The 16,100-nt window shown below is 49.2% G+C and overlaps 2 protein-coding genes across 5 annotated transcripts in view; one reads left to right on the forward strand and one right to left on the reverse strand.

Moving 5' to 3' along the window:
- The window catches only part of ENG (endoglin), a 37,090-nt gene extending 31,679 nt beyond the window's left edge, over positions 1-5,411 (forward strand). The window contains exons 10-15 of the mRNA XM_027869438.1: positions 325-363; positions 835-951; positions 1,137-1,385; positions 2,374-2,431; positions 4,172-4,273; positions 4,596-5,411. Of these exons, the coding sequence (XP_027725239.1) occupies positions 325-363; positions 835-951; positions 1,137-1,385; positions 2,374-2,431; positions 4,172-4,273; positions 4,596-4,714 (684 nt within the window). The 3' untranslated portion in view covers positions 4,715-5,411. The remainder of the gene's footprint in view (positions 1-324; positions 364-834; positions 952-1,136; positions 1,386-2,373; positions 2,432-4,171; positions 4,274-4,595) is intronic.
- Positions 5,412-6,987: 1,576 nt separating this feature from the next.
- FPGS (folylpolyglutamate synthase) overlaps positions 6,988-16,100 on the reverse strand; it is a 34,335-nt gene continuing 25,222 nt past the window's right edge. For 3 of the 4 annotated variants that reach the window (XM_027869441.1, XM_027869439.1, XM_027869442.1), the window contains exons 10-15: positions 15,779-15,926; positions 15,016-15,105; positions 10,241-10,391; positions 9,371-9,446; positions 8,956-9,022; positions 6,988-8,235 (exon numbers count right to left, since the gene is read on the reverse strand). In XM_027869441.1, the coding sequence (XP_027725242.1) occupies positions 7,817-8,235; positions 8,956-9,022; positions 9,371-9,446; positions 10,241-10,391; positions 15,016-15,105; positions 15,779-15,926 (951 nt within the window). In that variant the 3' untranslated portion in view covers positions 6,988-7,816. The remainder of the gene's footprint in view (positions 8,236-8,955; positions 9,023-9,370; positions 9,447-10,240; positions 10,392-15,015; positions 15,106-15,778; positions 15,927-16,100) is intronic. The other variant, XM_027869440.1, reaches the window with a different exon arrangement.

Consider the following 16,100-nt stretch of genomic DNA (forward strand, 5'->3'; position numbering starts at 1 on the left):
AGCTAAGAGCCACTCCCATGGATCCGCCATCCTTTTAAGACTGACAATTCCAGGCTGTTCCAATTCTTGAGGTCTTTTAACTGGTCTTCAAGTTGCCTCTTCAAGTCTCAAGGGTTCCCTTACATTTTGGATATCCTAGACTGGATGAGTGACTGTTTCTGGCTTGCCACTAGCTCACTTTATGCCTATGGTTGGGCAGTTAACTTGCCCTACCTCACCAGCCCTGTTTTTCCCTCTGTAAAATGAGCAGATTGAATTAGGCTCTCTTCAAGGTCTTGGTCAGCTCTGACATTGTGTTCTAGTTCTTGATTTCTGTTCCCCCAGGTGGCTGTAACCTTGGCCTCCAGCTCTGTTCCAATTCTGGTGAGTAGGAACTCTCTTCCCTTTCTCTCCTCCTTCCCTCACTTAGATTCCTGTGTTTTAATCCATATTCTCTAGTCTAAAACTTGGCATTCCTTAGTTCCCTCACTGACTGCCAAGGGTGGGGGGTAAGGGAAGTGGGGCATGACTGATCTCTCCTGCCCACCAGTACATACTGAGTCAGCAGAGTAACAGAGTCAACTGTGTTCTGGGGTAGGCGGGGGTTCCTTGTGTCTAACTTGCTGTTGTAACCCAGGTTGTTTCATTGCTCAGGATGTTTCCATATCTGTAGAATAAGAAAATTCATCCACACAATGGTCCATCACGTTCCTTGGCCTAGGGTGGGACAACCCCTAAAACACTCTCCTAACCAATGTGCCCATTACCTTGAATGAGTTTGTCACACATGGAATCTCTCTGATCTCCTTCCTGAAGTAACTGAGAACCATGTGCCTGCCTCCCTGTTCCTTACAGATAGAGGTTGAGTGTCTTAACACCAGTGCCTTCTCTGTCCACATGGATGCCTATAGCAGCCAGCAATTCCTTCGAACCTCCAGCACCATTGAGCTGGGACAACGGGTCTATGTACAGGTACAGGTCTTTCTGCCTCCACCACCACTGCCCAAGTCCTCAGGAGTGCTACCCACTTAAGAGACAGAATGAAAGGGGGAGGCCCCAGGGTTCCACATCTCTAGTCATTGCCCTGCCCCACCCGAAGGCTGGTCTTGGACCAAGGGATCCATCCTTCTTGCTGTTCTGAGACACTCTTTCCACAGGTGATAGTGACCCCAGCAATTGAAGAGCTCACTGCACACCTGGACAGCTGCTCCCTGGACCTGGGGCCAGAGGCTGACCCTGTGGAACTAATCCATGACCAGATGGCCAAGAGCCCCCGGGTGAACTTCCTGGCAGCAGACTCCAACAGGATCCAATTCAGCTTCCTTCTCCGGGGTCACATGGTGCCCACACCGATGGCCGCCACACTTAGCTGTAACGTAGGACTGACCCTCCAGAACAAACACGAGGTAAGGGCTCTGGGGCCCTCTGGGAAAGGAAAAGGGCCCTCTGGAAAGGAAAGAGATCTTGTGGTAGCTGTTATCTGGCTAGCTGTAATCAGCACATAGCAATACAATGAACACTGTGTGCAGTGTTTAGAGATAGCCAGTGGCACATTTGATATGGTGCTAGATTTCAGGAAGACCTGAGTTCAAATCTTCCTTCGTATACTTTCTAGCTGTGTGACTCTAAGTCTCTTAACTGCTCTCAGCCTCAGTTTCTTCATCTGTAAAATGGGGATAATAATAACACTCACCCCACAGGGTTGTTGTGAACATCAAGTGAGATAAAATACATAACATGCATTGTAATTGTTGTTGTTCGGTCTTTCAATCATGTCTGACTCTTCATGACCCCATTTGGGATTTTCTTGGCAGAGATATTAGAGTGGTAGCATTTCTTTCTCCAGCTCATTTTACAGATGAGGAACCAAGGCAGAGTTAAGTGACTTGCCCAGGATCACACAGCTAGGAAGAGTCTGAGGCCAGATTTGAACTCAGGAAGATAAGAATTGCTACATAAAATGCTAGCAATATCATTTATTCAAGGAGTTTGCTATCAAACATCAACACAGACACCTCTATTTCACAATATCATATGATACGTGCTTTAAGTCTCAAAGTTGTGGAAACCTACTACGTGCTAGATGCCATGGGGGTACAACAGTACCCAAGACATGGTCCCTTCCCTCAAGGAGTTTGCAGTCTAGTTGGGGAGATAGAATACACACAAAGGTTACTAATGTAAACAAACACCAGGCTGGATGTGTAAATTGGGAGGTTCATGGTATGTCTAGTAACTGCTCTGGAGGTTGGGAGTTAGGGGACATTACTGCGAACCAGAGTGACCAGGAGAGGTGGCATGAATTGAAACTTGAAGAATGGGGTACAGTTGAGCTGTGTGGAGGTATCTAAGATACAGAGCTACAAAATGCTATCCTTTCTTCCTGCGCCCTAGACCAAGACTCTCGTTAAGACCTCTATGAAGTTAAACATCAGCAATCCCATACCAACAAGTGAGTAGAATTTTGACCTTTTACCCCTCCAGGAGTTAAGAGATGGGTAGAAGGTTTCTGAGGCTGAGATCTGGGCACCCTCAAATGGAAATCCAGACTGGCAGCATGTGGGGAAGGCGACATTAGCCCAGGACTGTGTCTGGGAGCTGTGGGACTCATGAAAGGCCAGAAGGGAGGAGAAACTCAAAGATAAGCCCTGAGAAGAGAAACTGGAGCACAGCCCAGGTGCCCCAGGCCCATCAGATTGAAGAAGACCAGAGAACTATTCATAACATGCTAGGGCTGGAGGCAAGCTCAGATCATCTATCTTGCACTGTGTTTGTACTGTTAGTGTTGCTAAGCAGGGAAAAAACCTCTTCCCTTGAGATGGCCGCAGCCTCGACTTTTGGCTTCACCTCTGAGCTCTTCTATACAGGACACTCTCCTGGGAGTGGGGCAGAAGGGGATGGAGCATTCCTCTGGGGGACCGGTCAAACTGGCAAGTAGCTCTTCTTGGCCCGGCTGGCTTCCTACAGATGAGGGCTCCAGAGAGTGGCTGCTACCCTGGAGAGTGTGGCTTGGTTTCCTTCCTTTCTGGAACGTGCCTGGGACACATCTCTCCCCTTCCTAGTAGCCCCCAGAATGGATTACTCTCCCCCCTTCTTTCCCCCTTGGCTTCCGGCCTCTGTTTGCTCACCTCCCTGAAGACCCCTGTCCCCAGTGAGCAGGAAGAGTCGCTGACCCTGGGGTCGGCACTGATCCTCCCCCTCTCCCTCCTCCCCTCCCCTTTAAGGCCAGAGCCAACATTCCCTAGAAAGGACCCAGGTGTCCAGGAAAGAGAGGAAGGGCCTTTGCTACCTTAGCGTCTTGGCTTCTTCAGAAGAGCTAGGAGACTTGGTTACACCTTTTGGAGAACTGGTAGTTCCAAGCACTGTTGGGGAGAAGGGTTGGCTCTCAGTTTTAAGAGAAATAGAGGGAAACCAGAAGTGCCACGAAATATGAAAATCACAATAGCTCTAGGGTTAAACTTCGGGTGAATATTCTGCAGATTTAGTCAGGGAGGGACAACTTCCACCATAAAGACTGAGCACAGCCCAAGGACAGCTGATCACTATGTTAGGTGGGCCTGTGGAAGACTTAACCACAAAACCTGACCTTGTGAAGTGCAGCACGCTGCTACCGTACCACAAAGCCCTTAGGGTTAGCCTGGGATGTATCACACACATCTCCCCCTCCCCAACTTCCCACTGCCCATGATCTCAAGACTGAGGAAATAGATTCTCCTTCTGGAAAAGGATAGGGGGCCCAGAGCTAGAACATAATGCCAAAAAAATTTATCACTGACATGAAAAACCCTCAGGGATCAGGTCTGGACAATGTCCAGAGACATTGTTCCTTGAAGGAAACAAGGCCTGTGGATATCTGGCTATAAAGGCCCGGGTTGTTTAGAGGCTCAGAGACAAGAGGGTGAGACTGAAGGCTCTTTGGGGACCTGTTATTGATCATTCCCAGTGACTCAAAACCCAATGGACTAAAACACCATTGGTGAGAAAAATGTTAGGGCGGGAGAATTACGACAGGTTAGCCCCGCCTAGACACCAGGGAATAGCCATGGACTCTGGGCAACGAATGGGGTTGGGTCTGACCTGCCCAAGGCTTTGCTTGGGATTCAGAGGGACCTGAAGGGGTAAGGAGAGGTTGGAGGCCCTGCAGAATGACACGGAACCTTCTTCTGATCTGCCACTTCTTATCTCCTGCTAGCCCAAGGCCTGGGCATGCCTGCTGTCCTGGGAATCACATTTGGAGCCTTCATCATTGGAGCCCTGCTCACTGCTGCCCTCTGGTACATCTACTCCCATACCCGTGAGTACCCTCCTCCCTCTTGACCAGCATCCCCTCCCCTTCCCAAAACAGATGGGTGAGCCTTAGGCCTCCAGACTGGGCATCTGGGCCCTATGCTGAGCTAGGAATCCTACTGTTCAAGTTTTCTCCTTCAGCCTTCCGTGGCTAATGAGGGAGCACCCTAAGGGAGGGTGGGGGATCAGTTATCTCACTCTCCCACGGAAACCAGTCTAGGGAGTTATTAGGATGGGAGGGGGAGGTTGGGAGAGGAGTCAGTTGGTTTGGAACTCACTGCAGGAGGTGGGGTGGTTTATCACCACTCCAACCACCGGCCCCCACCCAGGTCCTCCAGGCAAAAGGCAGCCAGTGATGGCCACAGGGCCAGCCTCCGAGAGCAGCAGCACCAACCACAGCATTGGCAGCACTCAGAGCACGCCCTGCTCCACCAGCAGCATGGCATAACCCACCCTAACTCACCCCCACTGGCTCAGCTTGTACCATCTTCAGCCTGAGAAGGCTCACTTGGCACCCTCTACCTGGACCATGTCTCCAAATTCCAGGAACCGTGCCTGCATTTTTCTACACTCTGGACTTTTGAAGAGTCATCCTGGGTCCAGCCTCTTTGGACCAAAGATGGTTGAGGGGTGTGGGGGTGGAAGGTAAGGCCAGGGAGTCATCATGAGCCTGACACCCTCAGAGACAAACTACACCCCCTACACACACCCAAGAGCAGAAATGGGTGTTGGCAGCGCCTTCAGGAGAGACTGGCACAGCTGATAACCAGGAGTCTGGGCCCCAGACTCTTACACATTCAATGAATGGTTGTGTCCACCCAAACCCCAGCCCTAAAGACAATCCTGTCCCAGAGCTTGATGAGTCACAGCTTCAGGTCATGGACAGAACCTCTTCCTCCACCTCTCTCAAGATGGGTCCCATCTCAAATCACCTTGAGTTCATCACTGGGAATCTGGGTTCCAAAAGACCACCTCTCAACCGGTCGTGAAGTTTCAGGGGTGAGAGGCATACTTCCTGAGCTGTATATATGCCTCACGGTATTTCTATGTTATTGTATAAATGTATGTTATTTTAATATTGGTCCAGAGTTTTTTGAGCTCTGGAGAGTTTGCAGATAAAAGGGAATGAGTGAATTTTATACCAAGAACTTGGCCTCCCCACTTCACAACGGTCCCCAAGGTTGTTTAAGGGATTGGGAGAGAGATCAAAGCTGAATCCTGTAGCTAGCTATGTGGCACAGGCTGGGGCCAGCTCCTCTCCCTTCTTCCCCATTTGGATTTGTCCCAAAGCACTCCCTAGCTCACAGCCCCCCAGGACGTGTTCCCTCTGCCACCAGTCAAAGCCTTAAGCTCCCCCAGATTCTCCTCCCATCTTTCTTCTCTGGCTGCTGCAGCCACAGACAATTCACCCATGGGCCCCAGCACCCACCTGCCCCAGGCCCTCCAGGGGGAACACAGCTCAGAAGCGGGGCTGCACCCGGGGCTAGCCAAAGGGACTCCTGACCAGTAGTGGTCTCCATTCTATATATGCCAGCAAGAAAAATGACTGAGGGACAAGTCTTTGTTGCCCCTCCCTTGGCCACAAGGCAACAGAGGATGGAGATAACGAGTGAGCTTCTCCTCGGGCCAAGGGATGACTGGATCCCGAAGCCACAGGGCCCCATCCTCTGCTCTCACTGCTGCCATGCTGGAAGACGACTTCTAGGAAAGCAACAGCTTTTACCTGCATGCATGCATACATACATACGTATATACATACATACATACATACGTATATACATACATACATACATGCATAAAGAGCCGTAAACGGCCCCCTCACCATAACATAAGGGCACTTTACACTTTATAAATCCCTTCGATCCCAACAGCCTAGGGAAGGAAGTCAGCAGTATCATCGCCCTTTCACACATGGGGAAGACTAAGCAAAGTCCAGCAGCTTGTCCCACACATGGCTTGTAACTTGGGGAGCCAGGATTTGGACCCACGGTCTTCTCACTCCATATACTAACTGCAGTTGGCATTTATCCAGTGCTTTCAAGTTTGCAGAGAAATTTACAATTAGTATTTCATTTGATCCTCACAACAAACCTGGGAGGTAGGTGCTATTAGCCTCATTTTACAGATGAGGAAACTGAGGCAAGAAGGGATCAAGTGTCTTGCCCAGGGTCACTCAGCTTTATTAAGTGCCTGAGGGAGGATTTGAACCCAAGTTTTTTTAATTTCACCTCCAACATTCTTTCCACTCAGTCACCTAGTTGCCTAGAAAGAACATCCAGTGTTCTTTCTCTGTCAAAGAGATTTAAAGGTAGGCGAGGGGAGTTTAACTGCTCCCAGTCTTCCAAGAGCATTTCTTCACAAGGATGCCAGGACCTATGTAGATCTTTTGCCCAGAACTCTGAGTAAGATTCTGGAGCATATCTGCTATAAACTGGACTGGGCTCTCAGGTCCCCCATGTCCAGGGGAGACCAGAAAGGAGGCTGGCTTGTGGGATAAAGGAATGTGGGGAGCTGGAAGGGACTGGATTATGTGATCTAGCCTCAGCTAGAGGCTCCCCTCCTCCAGAGGGGAAACTGAGGTCCCAAGTTGGGAAGTGAGTTGTCCAAAAGGAACTCGGCTCATAAGAACTAGAACTCAAAATCCAAGCTCTCCCTAAGCTACATTTCATGGATATCAACCTTCTTGTTTGTCTGGGCAGTCAGAGAAGCTTGAGGCATAAGTCTCTTGGGAAACAAAAAGTTTTTTAATTAAAAAAGCTTTAACTTACTATCATCTTGTACTCCATGACTCTGCTCTGCCCCCTCCTTAGGACCAAACCCCACCCAGGGTCAGGGCCCTCAGCTTTCCCAGAACCCTCTGGGAGGAGGAAATCTATCAAGCAGCAGGGCCCTGGGCCTCCAGCCAGCCTGCTCACACAATGTACTGGGCCCGGGCCAGGAAGGCCTCCGGCTCCACAGCTTCCGGGCTCCCGAGGACACCCAGGCGGGGGCTGGGGGGTGTCAGAGTCTGGGTGCCCTTCAGGGCAGGACTGGGGGAGAGGATTGTAACAGCAGTGGTGGAGGGGGGTACGCCTCCTCCCATTTTCCAGTGACAGGATAACTGAGGCACAGAGTGGGTTGCCTCAAGGGGACTTGCACAAGTCAGCACAGTTTGTCAGTGGAAGGCTGGGTTGGGACTGAGACCCAGGAATCCTGATCAGTCTTACTCTGGTGAGATAAGCTGTACCCATCTGAGACTGGAGAAACAGCCTGGCCCAGCTGAGCCCCTCCTGGCCTCCCAGGAAGAGAAATCTAGCACACACAGTTCCCTTCTGAGGGAGGTAACAAAAGAAGAGGCCTTCTCTCACCCCATTCCCACCTCCCCACCCCACACCTCACCTCCTTCAAAGCAGGAAGCCTTACATGGCATGGAAAGTTCAGAAGCAGAAGGAAAAAAGGCACCTGTCAGACGTGGAAGAGTTTGGGGAAGATAGGGAAGAGAGAAGGAATGGAAATGAAAAGGCCACAGGCAGAGGGAACTGCTCCCCTCCAGGAATGAGCTCCGGCCCCACTACTGGGACAATGTGGGATCGAGGAGCTTTAAGACACCACCCACCAGGTGAAGACTGCCAGTGACCAGAACCTGGATGGAGGAGGCTTCCTTGAGGAGGACAGCCCCACTGCTGGCCACAGGGTGGGAGTGAAGCCCCTGGGGAGGGCTGGGAGGCTGAAAGTGGGGGTCCCGGCCCTGACTGATCCACTGCAGGGCATGGGAGATGCAGCTGAAGACCAGAGAGTTGGCGTTGAGAGGCCGGGGAGCTGAAGGAACCAGGAGAAGAGGCCCATGCAAGGGTCCACTGCTGGGTTCTGGGGCCTGGGCCAACCAGGGGTCCATGCCTGCCTTCTCCTCTGCCAGCTGGTTCCACTGTTTCTGGTTCTCCAGACATCGTGTCAGCATGTGGTCCAGGGTGACCGTGAAGTTCTGCTGGTCTAAAGGGTGAGGGGAGAGGGAGACAGGACAGTAGGATGAGGCCTCATCTCCACCAGAGGATGGGGAACAGGACAAAATGTACGGATGGGGAGAAGGCTGAGGGTCACCGGGGAAAGGTCATCCAAGTTCAACTGAGGCAGCACTGTACAGCAGAAAGAACCCCAGACTAGGGATCAAGAGCTTTGGATTCTAGTCCCAGCTCTGGCACTAAACTGGCCGTGACCTTGGGTAAACCACTGGATTTCAGCTTTCCCACATGTAGCTTGAGATGAGTGGAACTGGATGCTCTCTGCGGTCCCTTCCTGTTTTTCTCACACCCCTGATTGTTAAGAATGAAAGAGGGAGAAACCCCCCTTTAGACACCCTGGCCTGCCCTCCTCCTCCCAGGCCGGAGTTTGGGGTGAGGCCACTCTTGGGTGATGGGCTCCTTAAAATGAAAGGGGAGGGGACACAGGGGAAGAGAAGAGCATGCTTCTCTCCAGTCTCTGCTGCTGGCCATCTCCACTGCCCTCAAAGGCACTGACGGCAAGTTTAGCACAGAACAGAGTACCACCCAGGGGTAGGTGGGATTTGCAGGGGGAGGGGAGCATACAACTTCCCAAGCTGGATGTGGTGGGGCTGCATGACCGTCTCTCTCAGATAGTGCCTGCGGAACAGACAAGGGCCACCCCCATGACCCTCGTTCCCCTCGGTGCTTTGGGGCCCTCGATGTCTCTCACCTGCATTTCCCACAGGAGACATTTCAGTCAGATTGGGGCAGAAGACAGCATAGTCAAACTGGCATGGCTGAAAGATCCATGGGATAAAAGTGCTATCAGGCAGAGGAATAGCGCTGCGCTACCTGAAGCCCCAGCCCTTGCTTGGTTCTAGGTGAGGCTCTGCTGCCGACTAGCGGTACGACCTTGGGCAAGTCCATTCCCCTCTCTTGGACTCAGTTTCTCCAGTTAGGACATGTGAGAATTGGACGAAAGGGCAAACCCTGACAGTATCCTTACAGGGCTAACGTTCTGGTGAAGAACTGGCTCCCCTCTAGGGAAACTGCCCCACCTGGTGGACGCTAAGAGAACTGCAAGGCCCTTCAGCAGTGGAGCTCCAAGCATCATTCCCTGCTAGCCGCTTCAGAGGTTACCTTACCTGCAGCAGTTTGAGTAGAGCTGCTGTGTCTCGTTCTCCAGTGGCATTGAAGAGCAAAACCCGAACCTCAGGGCCACTGTGGGTGAGAAATCCAATTCAACCGCACAAACATTCATTAAAGCCCCCACCATGTGTCCCGTGGTAGGCAGTAGATAAAAATAAAGACTCTTCCTGCCCTAAAGGTCTAGTAGCGGGTAAAGTCAAAAAAAGTGCTTTCCAGGAACATCTGAGGAGAGGGAAAAGGAGGAGAGAGGGGGAACGAGACAGACTGAGAAGAGGAGTGGGAGAATATGAGAACAGCACAGAGAGAGAATTTCAGCTGCTAAGTTCAGGGAGTGTTGCATGCAAGAGGTAGCACTTAAGCTGTGGCTTGAAAGAAGAGGATTTTAACAGAAATGAAACATAATATGACTTCCAGGCATGGAAAGAAAAGGAAACTCCTCCCCAATTCCTAAGATGGGCACCCAGTGACTCATATCATACCACGGGCCTCTGGGATCAGAACCCCAACACCTTGGAGCAACTAGGTGGTGCAAAGGATAGAGAAGCCAAGCCTGGAGTCAGGAAGACTCCTGAATCAAAATCTCACCTCACATTTACTATCTGGGTGATCCTGGGCAAGTCACTTAACATGTCTGCCTGAGTTTCCTTAAATGTAAAATGAAGATAATAACAGCACCTACTTCTCAGGGTGGTTGGAGATTATAATGAGCACAGTGCTGGGCACACAGTAAATGCTATATAAATGTTACTATAGATATGCGGAGGAACAGGACAGCAGGTTTAAGTGGAAAGTGAGCAAGCCTAGAGAGTCCCATCTTCCCTAAATAACCATGCCCCTTATTCTCACACCCTGATAAAGGAACTCACTTGTTAAGCTTCTCTTGGTTGAGCACTGCGCGGCGGAACCACCGCACCCCAGCCTGAATGCTGCTGGTGGTGTGAGCCCCATCCAAGTACCAGGTGAGGGCGCCTCGTCTCAACATCTGCGTCCGGCCTTGCCATTCTGTGTCCTGCAGCCCTGGAACAAAGTGGTGGGATGGAGAATGCAATGATCAAGAGTAATCTGTTCCATGAAGGCTCTGTGATCTCCCCCCATGTCCCTAGGCTGGAAATGCTCTCTCTCCATCCTTGGAACCTCAAACACTTAGAGCTTTTATAGCCTCTTCATAAGCCCACAAGAGGAAAGGACCTCAGAGGTAATATAGTCCCACCTCCTTATTTGATATGTGAAGTTAACTGAGGCTCAGAAAGGTTAAATGATTTGTCCATAGACTAAGTAGTAGAGTGAGAATTAGAACCCAGTTCCTCTGACGAATTACACCGCATTTATTTTGTCGCCCTCCCCCGACAGCTGCCTCCTCTCCATTAAAGGTAAGCTCCTGGAGGCCTGGGCCTGCTTTGATTATTGTCATTGTATTCCCAGCATCTAGCGCAGTGTCTGGCACGTTGGAGTTGTTTACTAAATGTTTATCGGGGCAGCTAGATGGCACAGTGGATAGAGCACCCACCCTGGAGTCAGGAGGCCCTGAATTCAAATCTAGCCTCAGACACATAACACTAGCTGTGTGATGCTGGGCGAGTCACTTAATCCCCATTGCCCAACAACTACAACAATAAATAAAAATAAAGGTTTATTGACTGACTTTAGAAAAAAGAAATGAAGAATAAAAATTGGTCAGTATCTATGTTGCAGGAATAAGGGTACTGTAGTGACCAGTCTTATCAAACTTTTTTTTTTTTAAGTGAGGCAATTGGGGTTAAGTGGCTTGCCCAGGGTCACACAGCTAGGAAGTATTATGTGTCTGAGGCTGGATTTGAACTCAGGTCCTCCTGATTCCAGGACTGGTGCTCTATCCCCTGCAGCACCTAGCTGCACCCCACCCCCGTTCTGATTTTCTAGGCAGAAATCTCAATAGTGTAGAAAAGGTCAGTTCTTACAGGGGGCACATTTTGCTAAAAATCTCTCTTAAAAATATAAATCCCTTTACTCAACTCCACATTCACCAAATAACCTTCAGAGCTGCAATTTGGTGTCTTGGATAAGACTCTAACCACCGAGAAGTTGGCTGACAGATGCAGGTGACCAGCCCAGGTTCGTGGGCCAGATACAGGGGAAAAAAATGAATCACGTGCCATTCTAGGCTCTCAGGAAGTTCCATGTGAGACGGGCGGGTAGGAATCGATTGCCCAGAGCTTAATCACCTTGGGGTGAGCGGACAACACTGAGCTTAGGAACCTGTCATACTGGGCATTGGCTCCTGGGACCTGAGGTGACCCCACACAAGGGGCAGGTGAATATCCAATGAGGCACAACCCAACTGACAGCTGCTGTTCCTCACTAGAATCATCATCTTAACAGCAACAAGGAGAATGCAAAAGATGCTGCACCATAAACTATATATACACATAATAAATTAACTGGGGAACAGCTGAACAAGTTGTGGCACACAAATGTAATAGACTATTATGGCAATGTAAGAAACAATGACCACAGGGAATTCTGAGAAACACGAGAAGACTTGTAAGAACTGATGCAGAGTACAGAGTTAAAATAATCTATGTCTAGAATTCTCTAATGTAACTGAAAATTACCCTGGAAAAAGTAACTGATCTCAAATTAAATGCAATGGCTAATATTAATCTTGGAAGACAAATGAAACATATTTCCTGCTTTTTAGCAGAGAGGTGGGTATGGGTATGGGTACTGAATGATACATGTGCTATCAGGCTATTTCTGTGTGGGCCCTTTCTGTTTTCGTCATTTTTCTTTGTTGTAAGGGAGTTCCATAGAGGGGGGGAATATTGGGAAAGGGCTGTGGAAAGAACAAACCTAATACAGTTTCTTAAGACTGGGAAAAATACTGTAGTAAATATATCTACAAGGACCTGGCACAAACTTCTAAGAAATACATGCGTTCCCAGGCAAAGGATCTGCAAAGACAGAAGGTCTCAAAGGAACACAAAATTTTACAGGCACTCCAACTGTTCAAACTCTCTAAAAATCTAAGAAAGGCAGATTTTAACAAATATTTTGGTTGAACAATGCTAAGATTTATTTAAATGCTTGGCATTCATGAGCCCTTTACAATCGGGCTCCCGCCTACATTTCCTTATTTATTTCACATTAGCCTCTGCTTCCCATAGTCTCTGAGAGTCAAGCTGAGCCATCTGCTGTTCCCTGACCTCGACATTCCATCTTCCACCTGAGTGCCTCTCCACAGGCTGTCTCCCATGCCTGGAATGCACTCCCTCCCTCCTTCCCACTTCTCCACCTCTCCACCAATCTTTAACTGCCTTCAAGGCTCGGCTCCCACGTGCCACCTTTTGTGAGCCGAGCCTCCAGCTATTCCTCCTTCAAATTGCATTCATCCATCTGCACGTGCGCAGAAGCTCCCCCCAATAGAAAGGAGGCCCCTTGAGGCCAGGGCTGGGCTTCACTGTCTTGGCATCCCTAGTGTCTTGGTGGGAACGTAATAAAATGCGTGTTGAAATGAGACAAGTTACACCCCCCTTATGCCCATTAAATTGGCAAAAATGGTCAAAATGATACAATTCCATGTTCTCAGGACTGTGCAGAAGCAGCCAGTCTTACACAGCTGGCAAAGCTGTGAACTGGGTGGATCTTTGGGGAAGACAATCTAACCATGTAAGGCCAGTCATCAAACTGATGGTGGTACCCTTAACCCAGGGATCCCACAATTAGGGCTATACCCTAAGGATGTTGTAAGGGGAGGGTAAAGACCTCTTGGTAAAAAAATATTTTTAATGGCTTTTTTGTTATTGCAAATAACTGGAAAAAAGCCTCTACTTGCAACAAGCGGAGAATGGCTGAACACAGTCATACATCAATGCAGTATTATCATTCCATTAGAAATAACAAATATGAAGAAAATACAAAGAAATGTGCCAAGATTTATGTGAAGGGATGCAGAGAATGAAAACAGAAACAGAAAACATTCACTGACTGCAACTTCTATTAAAGAGAAAATAGCAACAAAATCTGACAGTAGATACGGGGAAAAAAAGCAGAAAAGAAAAAAAGGTCATTTTTGTTAATGTCATTTTAGCAAACTAAATCATTTATGGTTTTACTAGAATTTGATGGTTTTGCGGATAACTTAATAAACATATTTTTTGTAAAAAGATATGTAACATCTGAAAATGAAGAGATTAGGAGCTCTATGGCCATCTCTAGCTCAAAATCTATGATCCTATGACATTATCCTTATTCCTCAAGGCCGCTCCTGTCTAGCTAAGGAGACAAAGTTCACAGGCAAGACAAGTCTAGAGAATCAGAAAGGGCCACAGGACATGGTACTAAGTACAGTAAGAGAAACAGAGGATGCGTGGAGATCACGCTGTTGGGGCAAGTCAGAGAAGGTTTCAGGGAAGGGTCCAACTTGAGCCAACTTGAATGGAAATTAGGAAAATTGAGGGAATGAAGGAGGACTTTCTAGGTGAAAGGAACAACCTCAGCAAAGGGGCGAAAGTGGAAAGGAGATTAAAAGCAGTCAGACCACAAGTGGAGGTATGTGGAAGCCAGGGAGAAAACTGGATGGCTACCAACAGTTTAGAGTCCAGACCTGTCCGCCTGAGCACAGGGCTGTTATGGAGAGGGTTTAATTAACAAATATTTATTATGCATCCTCTATGAAGCAAACATTGTACTAGGCACCAGACACAAAGATAACAAAAACAGTCTTTGCTCTAAGGAATTTACATTCCAATGGGGGAAAAAGCATTTATATGTTAGAGGAATTTAGAAAACACATACAAAGCAGACACAAGGTAACCTTGGCTGAGAAAGCACTAGCAGCAGGGGCGGAGCAGAAAAGGGTCTCTGTAACAGGTAGCACCTGAGCTGAGTCCTGAGGGAAGCCAGGGAGGGTCTAGAGGTGGAGGGTGGGAGGGAGGGTAGTCCAGGGATGAAGCCCTGTGTGTAAAGAACAGGTCAGTTGGCTGGCCCTGTGGAGGGGGCACTGAGGCTGGAGTCTGGAAGATTCCAATTCAAATCTGGCCCCAATCACTTACTAGCTGTGTGGCCCTGGGGAAGTCACTTAACCATTGCCTGCCTCAGTTTCCTCATCTGTCAGGTGGGGTAGAATAATGGCAATTACTTCCTGGAGCTGTTGTGAGGACTAAATGAGATACTTGTAAAAACTGCTTAGCACCGTGCTGATACAGTAGGTGCTTATTAAACCATTCCTTCCTTTCTTCCTTCTTTACTTCATTAAGGACAGCTAGGAGGCACAATGGATAGAGAGCTGGAGTTGGGAGTCCAAAACCTGAGTTCAAATCTAGCCTCAGACACTTCTGGCTATGACTCTGGGCAAGTCATTTAACCTCCGTTTCCTTATCTGCAAAATGGAGTTAACAACACCTGTATAAAGCACTTCACAAACCTTAAATAGCACTCCCCCAATGCTAGCTGTTCATACGACTGACTGTCAAGGAGGCCAGTGTGTCTGACTCTATGGAGTGTGATGTGGAAGGAGGCTGGAAAGGCAGGAGGAGGACAGGATGGGAAAGGGAGGGGCTGGGACTAGATGAGCCCCGAGTCCCTTCCCCCTCAGACATTTAATGGGATGCCTTCAAGAGATCAGGGCACCCTCCCCAGTGACAAGAGATGTCAGGGTACTTACCCTGCTTCATGGGCAGGGTGGGATGGAATACAGGAGCCAGGGGCAGGGCTCGCCGGGAGGTCAGCCTGGTTGCCTTCAGCTCCCCAATACCTGTACAGGAAAGGCAGCAATGTTAAGACCCCATGGTCCAGCATTAGGGGGAAGCCTATTAAAAAACACCTGAAGAGGAAAGAGACATGTAGCACATACAGCTGGCTCGCTGGCAGCTTTCCTCACTCTCTCCTAGACTCACACCCTTAGATTCATAGGGATTTACCAATGTTCCCATGCCCTGAGGTATCCAGATTCCCCCAGCACTCCTGGCCTGGTGAGGACAGGAAACTCACTTCCCTTTAAATCAACTGAGTTAAGAGTTTACACTCCACTTGATAATTAAAGAAAGTAACAAATAGTTACAAAGCTAGATAGAGCCAGTGTAGTCTTCTTCCTTCAACAAATTAGTGGAATTATCTGCCTAGGGTACTCCTCCATATCACATTCTTAACTCAAACTCATTGCCATCTCTCTGCCTCAATTCCTACAAGGGTAATGAGGGGCAGACAGTCTTTAGGCAGGGTCCGTAACTACTAACTGGTTAATCACAACTGCTATAGAGAAGATTTTTGCTCAGGTTGGACTGAGATTCCTCTGAGCTCTGAGCACATCAACAGCTATTCTAACTGCGCGCTGACTGACTCACATATTGAAATGAATTCACTAGGTGGCCAGACCCAGGGGAGAAAGGAGCTCCACTACAGTAGGCCATTTCTAGACTCCCCCTTACCCTTGTGGCCCTGTCGTTGCAGCCAGCACCGGGCCAGCTGCAGAGCCAGAGCAGCATTGCTCCGCTGGTGATCGCCTGCCAGCCCCAGGTGCAGTGGCTGTGCTTCTTCCTCAAAGGCCTCCAGTGGGGGGCACAGGTACAGCGGACACTGCGGGGCACAGACAAGCAAAGGCTTTATTTCAGGGCTCTCCGTTGTCCAAGTGATCAGGGGTGTGGAAATTCCAGGTGCCCGCCTGCCTCCTCTCTAGGCAGTGCCTCCGGCTCCACCTTCCAATCCCACTCGCTCTATGGAGGAGGCTCCATAAAGGACACAGACATGGGA

Source organism: Vombatus ursinus, unplaced genomic scaffold (assembly GCF_900497805.2).
Source record: "Vombatus ursinus unplaced genomic scaffold, bare-nosed wombat genome assembly UNPS02014793.1, whole genome shotgun sequence".
Classification (NCBI taxonomy): domain Eukaryota; kingdom Metazoa; phylum Chordata; class Mammalia; order Diprotodontia; family Vombatidae; genus Vombatus; species Vombatus ursinus.